The 12,538-nt window shown below is 55.5% G+C and overlaps 1 protein-coding gene across 2 annotated transcripts in view; it reads left to right on the top strand.

Annotated features, from left to right (window-relative positions):
- The first annotated feature begins 32 nt into the window (after positions 1–32).
- The window catches only part of ACVR1B (activin A receptor, type IB), a 29,338-nt gene continuing 16,832 nt past the window's right edge, over positions 33–12,538 (top strand). For both annotated transcript variants that reach the window (XM_004692729.2, XM_012732642.1), the window contains exon 1: positions 33–139. In XM_004692729.2, the coding sequence (XP_004692786.1) occupies positions 49–139 (91 nt within the window). In that variant the 5' untranslated portion in view covers positions 33–48. The remainder of the gene's footprint in view (positions 140–12,538) is intronic.

The following is a 12,538-nucleotide window of genomic DNA, read 5'->3' as shown; positions in this document are numbered from 1 at the left end:
CGCTGCTGGGCTGCGGCGGCGGCGGCGGCGGCGGCGGCGGCGGTTACTATGGCGGAGTCGGCCGGAGCCTCCTCCTTCTTCCCCCTTGTTGTCCTCCTGCTCGCTGGCAGCGGCTGGTCCGGGCCCCGGGGGATCCAGGGTGAGTCCCGAGGCGGGGGGCGGGATGGCGACGGCCAGGCTAGGGTGAGGCCTCGCGCCGCGGTGCCGGGCTGCCGCGCGCCCCCTCCCCACACGCACAATATGGCCGGGCGGGGGGCGCGGAGGAGCGGGGTGACCCTCGGTCGGCTTCCCGGGACCTCCGAGGCGCGGCCGTCTGGAGGCGGCGCGCTCTCGCCGGGCCCCCGGGGACCTGAGCCCCTTTCCGAGCGGAACCGGCTGCGGGGAGCTCCCGGCGCCCCCATGTTCCGTGGAGGAGAGTGGGCTCCCGCCCCAGTATCTGGAGAGCCGTGGTCCCGGGCCCTCGGCAGGTCCGGGGCGGAGGTCTTCGTTCCCTCGCTGCAGACGGTCGCGGGGCCACCTCTCCTCCCGCCGGCATTGTGGCACTCGGCGGTGGGGTCCCTGCCTCTCCGGGGTGTCTGATCTCGAGAGCCCCTGCGCACCTGAGATGATAGGAGAAGGGGTCTCTAACCTGTCCTTCAGAGCCGGCGCTTGGGGTGTCGCTAACCCTCCGTCTCCTGCCCGCGCCCTAATGCTCGGGGAAAGGGAGTCACATTTCCCCTTCGCTCGGTCCTCCGAGTTGCGTGGGCAAAGCCCCCTCCCCCGGCCCACGAGCCCCCTGGAAGCTGTTGGAGGAAGTGGGGCCCGCAGGCCCCCCAGCCTCTCGGGAGCTGGGCCTCCAGGCGCCCTAACCCGGGAACCCTAGCTCCGGAACGGTTAATCTGCATCTAGGTGTATTTGCTTTCCTCCTGGCCTCCCCCAGCCACCCCAGGGGGCCCATTCACTTAATCACTTTGTGGATGCCTTTCAGGTGAAATTCTAGAACCTGCTTCCAACCCCCAGGATTATTTAAAGATCCCACCCTTGGACTGTCCCCTGGCCCTCGGTCTGTACTTATTTACCTTCCCACACAGTCCCTCTTCCCGGCCCTTCCCCCACGCCCCCTCCCCCCAACCTCTTATCACCCGACCCCCATAGCCTCGTGCGCTCCCCATTCCACCCTTACTACAGAGGTGGGTACCTTTCCGTGGGACACCATCTGGGGTGTTTATGAGACTTTGGGGGCTGAGTAGATGAAACCCTGAAATTTCCAATTTCAGCGAGTCCTCTCAAGTGTGCCTCGTGGGGGTAGCAGATGAAGGTTATATTTGGCAGTTATATTGAAGTGAGTATTGACCCACAGATGGGCCTGGGAGAGGACCAGGATTGTATTCACTCCTGCTGTGCAGAGCCTGCTGCTTTGACTCCTCAGCAGCCCCTCACCTTCCAGCAGTGGGGATCAAGTGTGTGTCTTCTGTGGCTCCCCTCTTCACTAAAAATAATGCGTCTCAGGTGGGCGCAGGCTGCCTTGAAAAACCAGACAATCCAGAAAAGACTTCATCCCACTTTGGAGCCTCAACAAGTTCGTTATCTGCGGCTTTGATGTTTGTGGAGCTTATTTGTGGAGCCGGTGCCGTGGGGTCTTTGTTCCCTGGCTGCGGCTCCTGGAGCTCCCCGCCCGGCCCCGTGTGCTGTGGCAGGGTCGGGCCGAGACGGCAGGTGTGTGGCACAGCCGGACACCTGTGGTAAGGGTATGGTTCTGGGGAAGGCTGGTAGTTGGACCTTGTTTGGGGTCTTGTCGTGGGCATACACAACAATGTTATAGTTCTAGTAAGGTTTAAATAAGGAAAAGGGTGAAATCTTGAAATTCCATAGGAATTTTTACCGTCCCTCCTCTGTGCAAGATTTTTAACAGCCATTTTCCTGTTGATTTGGTGTAGTGTCTGTGGGGATTTTCTTGTGCGTCAAGTCAAGATGGTTTCATTGATATCTACCTTGTTCTGAATGGGCTACAGTTCACTTTTTGTAACCTTCCTAAAATGGATGTTTGCAGGGGTAAGGATGGGCATCAGAGGGAGGGAGTTTCTTTTTTTGGTGAATTAGAAATTAGGCTGTGTGTCCAGCAAACATTCTCGAAGGTCTTTAAACTTTTTGGCCAGACAGCACGGTTTTTTCCGGGACACGTCCAGCTGCCAGTAGTGCATGCTACAGAGACCACTGTTGCAAAAGACTTGAAGTCAAACGTCAGTTCTGGGAAAAATAGAGGCTGTGGATAACGAGAGGTGCTTGCTTTCCCCTGCATTTCCTGGGCTGTCCCACAGGGGGGCTGGGGAGAGGCAGGCCTGACTGCCCCATGCCTGTTCTGGGACATGGCAGGAGGGCAGCGGGGTGGGTGTTTGTCAGTGAATTAACTGCGCCCTAGGGAGAGCCCGTGGCGAGGACCAGCGCCGCCTGTGGACAGCGCCCACGCTCGGGGGTGTCGTGCTTTAGGCCCAGCTCCGGCGCTCGCGCAGTGTTTCAAAGTGTGCGGTCGGTGTCAGAACGTGACATTCATTTATTTCTTACGACAAAAGCAACAAGGAAGACAGCTGAGGTTCAGACAGGGACGTTTTGAATCTTTGTGAACAGACCAAAAATCAAATTTTAGGCCAAGTCTTACAGTTTCATTGCGTGGGCATGGATTTGAAGTTCAGTGAAAGGGAACTCTTTTAGAGAGAGAGAGAGAATCTCTGGTTAGTTTTGTTAAAAGGGCTCCTGGAACAAATGTGATTAAAACAATAAAACAGCTACTCTGGTGAAAGGTTAGAGCCAGATAGAGGGAGAAGCTGGTTTTTCGTCCCAGAATCTCGCTCCCTTACAGGCTGTCCTTGAACAAATCACTTAACCTTTCTGTGACTCTCTGGTGTTCCCTCTGTGAAGTAAGAAAGCAGTCTCTGTTGCTCTTACCGGGACATTCGCAAGACCGACTTGCTGATAGCCAGTTGGCTGGGGGTATTTTTAGATGCAGTTTCTGACTCCAGTGATGTGGGTTACTTTTTATCGTTGGGGCAGAATAGCGTGCTCTCGGGGTTGATAGAGGCAGCACGCCTCGGCCTGCAGCTTGCTGCTCCTCGTCTCACTCTGCAGGCCACGTTCAGATTCCCCAGTTAGTTCCTGACTTTGACAGGCCCTTGTCCCGGCTGGACAGCACGGTGGCTGGACAGCATACCTGTGCTGACCGCGGCAGTCTGGAGGGAGTGGCCTGCTTAGGCTTTATTGGTTTGGCAGTGTTTGAATTCTTATGCAGCTCTGGTTATGTTGATGCACTATGTAAATGTTACATAAGAACATGGAGGCTGAGAGGTGGCCAGGGTGGAGACTGACACGGGAGCCTGAGGCCGAGGACTTCATCCGAAAGGACCTTGGAGACCCAGGGAGAAGCTGCACCTTGTTCTTCCCAGAAAACCTTTCTAGATGGTCGCGCGCCTTCCCGGTGGGCTGCTGTGTCCTGAACAGGCCTGTGCTGCACCGGGAGCTGGTTGGAGCCCCGCTGCCCAAGCAGGGGCCCGCCCGGGGGGGCCGCTGCCTCTTCCAGCAGGTCCTGCTGGAGCCGCTGGTGGTGTTGGAGCAGGCGTGCAGTTGCGTGGCAGCCGTTTGCTTGGCTCCTGAGGAGGACGGTGTCGGGGTGGAACGGAATTCTCAGCTCGTGGAGACTTAGATCTTCTTTTTTTGAAGGTTAAATTAGAATACTGAAGTGGCTCTTTTGTTTTAATTTTGAAATCTTTATTGTTTACTGTTCAGTTTTTGCTCAGAGCAGCAGCGAGCATTAATTCCGGAATCCCGCCTCTTTGTCTGGAATTCTTGTGTGATGTGTCTGTTACCGTAGGAGTGGATGTGAGGGTCTTAGCGCCTTTCCTCCCTGCTGGTGAGAAGGAACGCGTCTTCTTTCTGGCCCGTGCCTCGCAGCGGCCAGTGCGGCAGGCCTGCAGCCTGGGTGCCTGCCCCGGAGCCGGGGGCCTTCCGGGGCGCAGGCTGGGGCTCGGCCCCCCAGGTCTCGCTGGCGCGCCTCCGCCCGGCCAGGCTCGCAGCGACAGCCCCGCGCCTGGCCTTGGGTTGGGCTCGCTGTGACGCTGGCCCGCAGCCTGGCCCGCTCCAGGCCTCTGAAGAACAACTTCTCTCTCCACTTAGTCCTAAGTCTGCACTTTTTTGTGGTGTTTGTTTTTGCTACAAAATGTGCATTTATTGTAAAGAACAAGCTTGCCTTTCCCTTTAAAGTTTCGAATTGCTGCTTACATTTCAACAATGACACCAGACGATTGGTTTATTCATTGGGTTGGGCGTGTACCTGGACTGGGTCTCGGCGTGGGAATCACACAGAACCACCCGGACAGACACCCCTAACTGCAGCGGCTCAGACGGGCGTCACTGGGCGTGGTGGTCAGCCACGGCCGCCGTGAAGGACACGAGTGGACGACACGCGCAGGCGGGCGCTGCCGCTGCTCACGCCCAGCGTCGTCACCTGTGCCGTTCGGCCCGGCCTCCCGGTCGGTGGTAGCTGTGGTCCTCTGGGCGTGGGCCCAGAGTCAGTGGCTGCCGACCCACGGCCCGGGTGTGACGGGGCGGGCGCCCGTGGCCGAGGCCACGGAGTTCCCATCCGGCAGGCAGCACGTGCGTTTCCGTGTAGGCACTTGGCTTTACCTCTGGGGAGAGGCGTGTCGCGTTCGAGGCCCAGCGCCGGCGCCTGGCAGGCATTCTCTCTCTGTGGCGCGTGGCGGGCCTGTTGCGCCCGGACTCCGCGTGGCGCCTGAGCCCCTCTCCTGGGAGCGTTGTAGCAGTGAGCGCCCCAGCCCGTCACAGAAAGGCAGGAGGCTTGGCCGCGCGTCACGCAGAGGACGCGCCTTGGCGGGGAGCTGAGGCGGCCGGAGCCCGTTTGGCCACCACCGCCCTGTCCACGTGGCCACGAAACAGTATTGGCTTGGGGGCTGCAGGTGAGTTGGAGCAGCTCGGCAGATTCACAGCTATGGAGCCCAGGAGTGACGAGGACCGGCTCTGTTTTGTTAGAGCCAAAATAGTTGTGGCAGAGCTGAAGCTGTATCCATGTGGAATTCCAGAGGCTCCTGACTTCAGGACTCGCAGTGACAGGCCCCGTCTACCGCCTGCAGGTGATGGCGCGGGCACACACCGGGCGGAGAGCGCTGCCGGGGGTGCCGGGCACGCTGTGGGTGCTCCCAAAAGGAGATGGAGCGCCTTCCTTCAGGAAGCTCCGGCAGGACCGAGAGCAGAGAATACAGCACCGAGCAGTGCGCCCGCCGCCCCGCCCTCCCAGGGCCCTCCTGGGCTGTGCGCGGCCTCCCTCCAGCTCCCAGCCGGGCCTGGTGCTCGTGCTGCCGTGAAGGGCTCTGAGGTGTGGTCTCGCCTTCAGACCGGAGCCTGTCTTGGTCTGGGCCTGACTACGGCAGCCCGCTGGGGGCCTCCCTGGTGGCGCAGAGGGTTGAGGGGCAGCACTGTGACGCTCTCCAGACCCCTGCGGCCTGCTGTGACCCCCGGCCAGGGAGTGACCCACCTGGCGCGGCAGACCCCTCCTGGCTCCCCTGCCCCCCTCAGCAGTGCATTTCAGTGGATCCGCCTGTTCTGCTCCCCACTCTGTCTCTGGCGAATCCTCTCACCAACCCAGCTCTTGGACGCATGAATAAGTAAATGTTAAAAAACAAAACAAACAAAAAAACAAAGAAAGGCCCTCTGCTAGTTGAGGCTTCCTCAGCTAGTGGAGGAGCAGGGCAGCGGTGCTCCAGCTGGCTCCGGAGAAGCGAACATCCGCGCGTGCATGTCCACAGAGGTGGCGCAGCCGGGAGCTGTGTGCCAGCCGGAGCCAGAAGTGCCCTTGCTGTCGTGGAAGGGAGATGGGCCCTTGGCTTGTCACCCCCAAGGCAGTGAATTCTGCCAACAACCTGTGAGCTTGAAGAGGTGAAAGCCCTAGCTGAGAAGGCAGTCCTGGCTGACATCAGTCCCACTGTGCCTGGACTTCTGACCCACAGGAGCCGCGAGGTTGTAAACAGCTGTTGTTTTAGAGTGTGTGTGTGTGAGAGAGAGAGAGAGTGAAAGAGAGAGAGTGAGAGAGAGAGATGAGTCAGATGGTGCTGTGAGAAGAAGGAAAACAGGACAGAGGAGTAAGACACCTGTCCCAAGTTAGGCTTGAGGGGCCCTGGAGGCCTGGGTGGACTCACAGTGAAGTCCTCTGACTGCCCCTGGCTCTCACCTACCGCCAGTCACCTGTCCTGGATACTTAGGAGTGTTTGGGGGAGTGTGGGTGCCTCAGGACAAGTGTTTGAGGCAGCCATGATGTTTGAGCTGGAGTCTCGGGATTAAGGCACGGCTGTTCTTCGAGCAGTGCCTGGTGGTGGCCCGCCCTTCCCCCGCACGGCCTCGTGTGTGGCCCTGGTGTGTGTTTTGCGTGTCACTTCCCACACTGGTGTTCGAATAGAACCCGATTCTGCCAGTGTCCCTGCTGATCCCTGGGCGTAAGCCGAGTGTGGAGAGGGGTGCCGGGTCCTGCCTTTAGAGTTTACACACGAGTGGACTTGCTGGAACAACCGCAAGGCCAGGAGAGTTCAGACGTTTCTCGTCATTAGGTGACAGCGCTAACAGCATCTGATTCGCTGCTGTTTACTGTTCGCAGGTGTTAATGCCAGGCACCTGCGTGACAGCATTTACACGAGTCTTCTCTGAGGTTCTTACCCCGTTTTATAACAGAAGACCGGCACACAGATGGGCCCCTCTGTTTGACTCCAAATCCGCGCCCGCGGGCCTCGTCCTCGTCCGCCTCACCTCCCTCCTCCCGCGTCTGGCTGGGACCTCGGCGCTCCTGCCTCTGCATTTGCTTTGGACCGAAGCGCCTGTGTGCTCCACGGCCTTGGCCTTTCCGGCCTCGCCAGATGCGTGTCCTCCAGTGTGACACTTCTGTCCCGCCTCCCCCGCCAGTGATTGCATCCTCTCTGCTTTGCTCTTTGGGTCAAAGGTGGTATCGAGGTTCACATTCATTTATGGTTGTCTGCTCTTCTTGTTCTGCCATCCCCTGCCCCCTAAAAATTGATGGTAGGGGCTGGTTTGTTCTTCCACGGCCTGGCCCGTGGCAGAGCCTTGCAAATGCTGAGCACTTAATGCATCTGTTTAACTGAATTAATTCATTTCTTTTCCACCCTCTCAGCAAAATCCTAGGTAAATAATTCCAGTTCTGTCCTGCTGCAACTTTATTTTCCTCTCTATATACTCTTTTTATCCCAGTCTCTCAAAAACGTCGCAAACCTTTGCAAGTTGTCTGCTCACCCTCCCACCCTGCCGCATCTGGTCCCGGCCAGTGAGCTTAGCTCGGTCTCTCCGGTTCACTCTCAGCCCTGGCTGGTCCCTCCATTGGCCCAGTTGCCTGGGACAGTCACTCCTGCCCCCTTCCTGCTCAAAGCTGTGATGCACGCCGACTCCCTCCCTCACAGTATACTCAATAGGAAGCAAGTGCAGCACACCTCAGAGGGACATAGTGAGCCAGGAGTATGTCTGTTCAGGTGCGACAAAGAAAAAACAGAGGAGTTCTACAGGACTGTTGGGACTAGGTGGAGTGCGGCCCGGGGCGGGAGCTGGCCGGTGCGTCTGTGCTCACAGCCCCGGGACGTCGCACTTGCTCTGCCTAACCGTCACTCGCTGCAGCTTTTCCCTGACATTCTCCTGGGCAACAGGTGGGTCCTTGCTACATGTTCAGGTATTTACAGTCAGCCATAAATTAAGTTGCAATGACAGGTCTCCTTAGCATAAACATCAAACGTCTCTTCTGAGTGAGAACAAAGCTTTCATTCTCTAGACCTGAGGCTTACGGGGGAACTTGTTTCAACAGCTCGCTGGGGCTGGGTCTGTCTCCAAGTAGAATGTCAGAAAGGCAGTGTGTAGAATAGAGAGTGTGACGCTGGCTTTCTGGACACCTTTTTCTTATGCAAGCCCCATTCTGAGACCTTTTTCCAGATTGGAATTAAATGCCAAGTTTATCAAGTGTCCTATTGTTACATCTGTGGGGGTTTTCCCCTCCTCGTACAAACAGCTTCCTTTATTAAATCATTGATGTGTTTTTTTCATTAGTGCTTTAGTGCATAGTTTAGGTTCTTTTGGGCCCCACCCATTCACAATGTAAACTTGGACTTACCTACTCTGGGGTACTTCTCGGGTTTTTGTTTAATCATTTTTCAAATCTAATTCCGACGAATATGGTAGGTGAAAACGCAGCTGGTCTTTTTACCAGTACCATCGACGCGTTGCTTCCGTGCTGTGGGGTGTTTCTTCTCAGGGTAGTCAGCACTTTGGCCGCTGGTACGGTGTCAGCTTCCAGTTGTCTTTTCCCCACCCTGACCCACTGCCTCCCCAAGGGAACCAAACATCACCTCTGCTTTATGATAGCTTAGCACCAAACACCTCCATTTTCCACCCTGATTCAGGATTTCCATAAACACTTTGGCAGTTGTGTGGATCAGTAGCTGCTGAACAACTTTGTTCTTTTCCCTTTCAGTCTCTTCAGGGCAGTGGACCCTCCTGCAGGAAAGTGTAGGAAGGGATGGAGAAGGGACAGCGCTGCGGCCCTCTGACGGCCCTTCCCTTTCTCCAGAGATGGGGCCATGCCCTACACTGTGACCCTGCCCTGCCGGCAGGCCGGACCCCTTGAGAAGCTGGCAAAGAGGGCCACTGATTCCCCTTGGGCGATCTTGAAGGGCCTGGAGATTCAGAAGGAATGCTGCACCTCCAGTTCATTTTTTCTGTGCATAGGTTAGTTTTTGGTTGCTTTGGGTTTGTAATTGAGATTACGTTATAAATACTGTTTCACAGGTGTGGGTTTGTGTTTTTTAAATACATTGTCAGTGTCCAATTCAGTGACGCTGAGGACTTTCATGATGATAATAATTGTACCCACTATCCCGTGAAGAGTGTTTACCCCAAAGGAAACTTTATAATCCTTTAGGCAATGACCCCCACCCCCCCACCCCACCCCCACTAATATGCTTCCTGGATATTTCATCTGAGTGGGTCACACACGGGGCGTCTTCTTTCACTGACGTTCCTCACACTGGTTCGTGTTCGTGGGAACACGCCGCTGCGTGAAAACAGCAGCCCGTCGCATCGGCCGCTGTTCAGACGACATCTGCGCAGCTCCCATCTTTTGACTTTTGTGCGTAGGGCTGCTGTGAACACTCATTTTTCTGTTTATTGTTTGAATCTTTCGGACATACGCCATGGAATGGAGCCGCTGGTAACGCTGTGGTTAGTCTGCCGAGAGGCCCCCGCCCTCTCACTCACCCCCCGGCCGGGCCGTGGCCGTCTCTGGGTCCTCGCCAGCCCGTGCTGCTCTCCTGGCTGCCTAGTGGTGGACGTGACATCTCAGTGTTGTTCTGATTTGCATTTGATTTTGAAATTCACTTGTGCTTGGAGCTTGAGGTGATGTTGAACAGTTCTTCACATGCCTGATCCCGTTCGTGTGTCCTCTTTGGAGAAATGTCTGTTCAAGTCCTTTGCTCGTTTTTGAAAAATTGCTTTTTGTTCAGTTGTAGGAGTATTTTATATACCCTGGCCATTAAATCATGGTTCAATTCGTGGTTTGCCAATATTTTCTCCCATTTGGTAGGTTGTATTTTCACTTTTTAAAAAGATGTTTGTTTTATTTTCACGCTTGATATTATCCTTTGATGCACAAGTTTTTAACTGTGATGAAATCCAATTTACTTTTCTTTAGATGCTTCTGGTTTTTTATGTGATGCCTAAGAGAACTTTGCCAGGTCCAAAGACAGGAGTATTTTCCTGTTTTCTTCTTTAAAGTTTAGAAGTTTTAGAACCTAAGTTTTAGCTTTTCAGTTTAGATCTTGATCGATTGTGAGTTGATTTTTGTTTGCGGAGTGAGGTCACAGTCTGCTTCGCACTTGTGCCGGTCGCCCAGCGCGCTGTTGAAGACGAGCGTTTCCCGCTGAATGCCCTGGACACTTTTCAGAAATCGGCGGCTCACAGATGTGTCAGTCGGTGTCTGGACTTTGCATCTGCTCCGCGCTTCTGCGCATCAAGCCCTTGCCACATAGTGGCACGAGCACCACACCCCGGAGCTGGCTCCAGAAAGGCTCGCGGGCAGGGTGTGGCTCTCTTCACCCCCACGTTCACATTGGTTATTCCGGGTCGGCTGCCATTGCATCTGCGTGTTGGGGTCAGTCTTTCATTGCTGTGAAAAAGACCACTTGAGATTTTTACAGCGATTGCGGTGAATGTCATAGATCATATGTAATTTTAATCTGTGTTGGACAGTTTAGGTTCTCAGCTCTTTTAGTATCATTACCAGTGTTGCAAAACAAAATTCCTTAAATAGCCCGCGTAAGAACCCCTGGAGCAAACACATCAGACATGTAATAGCAATTATCTCTGAGGCAGCAGATAAGGGGAAGTTCAGCCTGTACATTACAGAAGTCTGTGGTGCCTGCAATAGTTTTTAATGAGGAAGTACAGATTTCTTGTGTAATCCTCCATGGACCCTAAGGGATGACTACAGTTTTGGGTTAGTTGGGAATCACACATAAATTGTCAGCTGTGTGCTGGTACGTGCACATCGTTCAGGAGTCAGCTATACTCCCTGCTTGTGACGTGATGGACAAAAATGTGAGCCCGAGTCAGAACTAACGACTAGTTTATAGCAGATAGAGAGAGAGGAGCATGTACGTGCTACCCCAGGGAGTCAGTCACCAAAACTCAGGATACGGCCCATAACACGACACGTGGCGTGGTCTCTTCAGTGGGTGACTTGCAGCACTAAGGGACAGCCTGAGGCCGGCAGGGACGTGCGAGACTCACCGCCCAGTGGAAAGCCCTCATGGGAGGCATTTGGGGACAAGAGAACATCTCATTGAAACATTAGAAATGTTAAGACTGTGTCCATTATTTTTAGGTGTGATACATTGTGGTAGGCTGGACAACTTAAAATATAAGTAATTGCGGAAGAGTCTACTATCAGTAATGAAAGAAATTGCAGACAGACATTTGAAAGCCCTGGGGAGCCCTGTTGCGTCACTAAGAGTAGTAGGTGTACCTCGTGGCGAGTCGGACACCCCCCCTGTGCCGCCTCTGTGATCCCATCTCGTGACTGAGCAGCTGAGGCCTGCGAGCTTTAGAGACTTGCCTGGTGTTGCTCAGCTAGGAAGCAAAGGAGCCAGGATTCCAACTTGGGCTGCGTGACCTCAGAGCCTGGCTGTTTATCACTGCGTAATTATGTCTCCCTAAAGGTGTTCTCGGTGATAGAGGTGCTCGCAGAGAAGTGGGGGTGGGGGGTGTAGCGCCGCCGTTCCCTCCGTGTTTATTGAGAAGCGGCCCTTAGAATTACACCCCCAGACGCCTTTGCAGTGGGTGTCTTAGGTAGCCCCTCGCGGTCCTTCGGGGAGCAGGACCGCCCCTGTGCTCACACGCGGTCTTGGTAAGTGGGCGTTTACAGTGGGTGGGGGCATGCAGGCTGTTTGGGCTTGTGCAGGGCCCTCTCTGCGCTCGCTCGGCCTCTGGCCGGACTGGACTCCTCCCGCCAGCGGGTGCCGGCGGCCCTGCGGCCCTGGGCGGAAGCTTTGGTGCTCCCACCTGTGCGTGTGGGATGCGGGCTGTGAGCCGGGCTGTGAGCCGCCGAGGCGGGAAAGGCCACGTTTCTGCAGAGTTCGCTGCTCTGGACCTTGCTGCAGAGAGGCCTGCTGGCCGGCCGTGGGGCGCTCAGGCTCAGTGGCGCAGAGGGGCTCCTCGGGAAGGGCCCGTCGGGGGGCGCCAAGGCCCCGGCTGCGAGTGGGTCAGCCCCAGCCCTCAAATACCCCATGTGACGCCGCAGAGACCCGCCGCTGCCTGCCGGACTCCTGGCCCGCAGGACCTGCACGACAGGCAGCGGCGACTTGACCCGCCTCGCTTTCGGGCAGTTTCGGCAGTTATTTTTCTCCATCTTGAAAGATCTTAAGGTTATCGTAGTAAATGGTCATTTGGTTGTTGTTGAGTGTGGGCTGCTGGCCCAGCCGTGGGATGGACAGGTGAGTGGACACCCTGTTTCTGACTGGCTGGTCACCCCGACCCTGAGACAGACTGCAGGGAACTCATGGTTGCTACGAGGGGGCATCGGCAGTAAGGGTTAGTGCTGGTGAACCCAAGAAAATCTCGTGCTTTGCTTGGGAGGTGGCGTCTGGTTTCTCTAAGGCCCAGATGGTCTAATAACCTGGAGCCTTTTTTTGGGGGGAGGAAAAAATGAATATATGTATAAGAAGAACGAAGACATATCTGAACTTTCCAAAGACCGTAGTGAGTTCTGTAAAGATAGTTCCTGTAAAGTCAAGGAAAAGATCAAAGAAATTTGCACTGTGTACAAAGAACTGTCTTTTTAAAAAGGGATAAAGGGCCACTTCTGTGACGTCGGACCTAGGAGTTTGTGGTAAAATCTCGAGGCTTAAGTGGCTGGAGAAGAACAGCGGAACGGGGCGGGGTGTCGAGATCCCAGCCGAGAGGGCCCCAGAGGGCGCCGCCCCCCTGGAGCCCAGCAGCCAGGCCTGCACGCGGGGGC

The sequence above is a fragment of the Condylura cristata genome, unplaced genomic scaffold (assembly GCF_000260355.1).
Source record: "Condylura cristata isolate star-nosed mole 26May11 unplaced genomic scaffold, ConCri1.0 scaffold00034, whole genome shotgun sequence".
Taxonomy (NCBI): domain Eukaryota; kingdom Metazoa; phylum Chordata; class Mammalia; order Eulipotyphla; family Talpidae; genus Condylura; species Condylura cristata.
The sequence above is the reverse complement of the archived record's forward strand: the minus strand, read 5'-3'. Positions and strand labels throughout refer to the sequence as shown.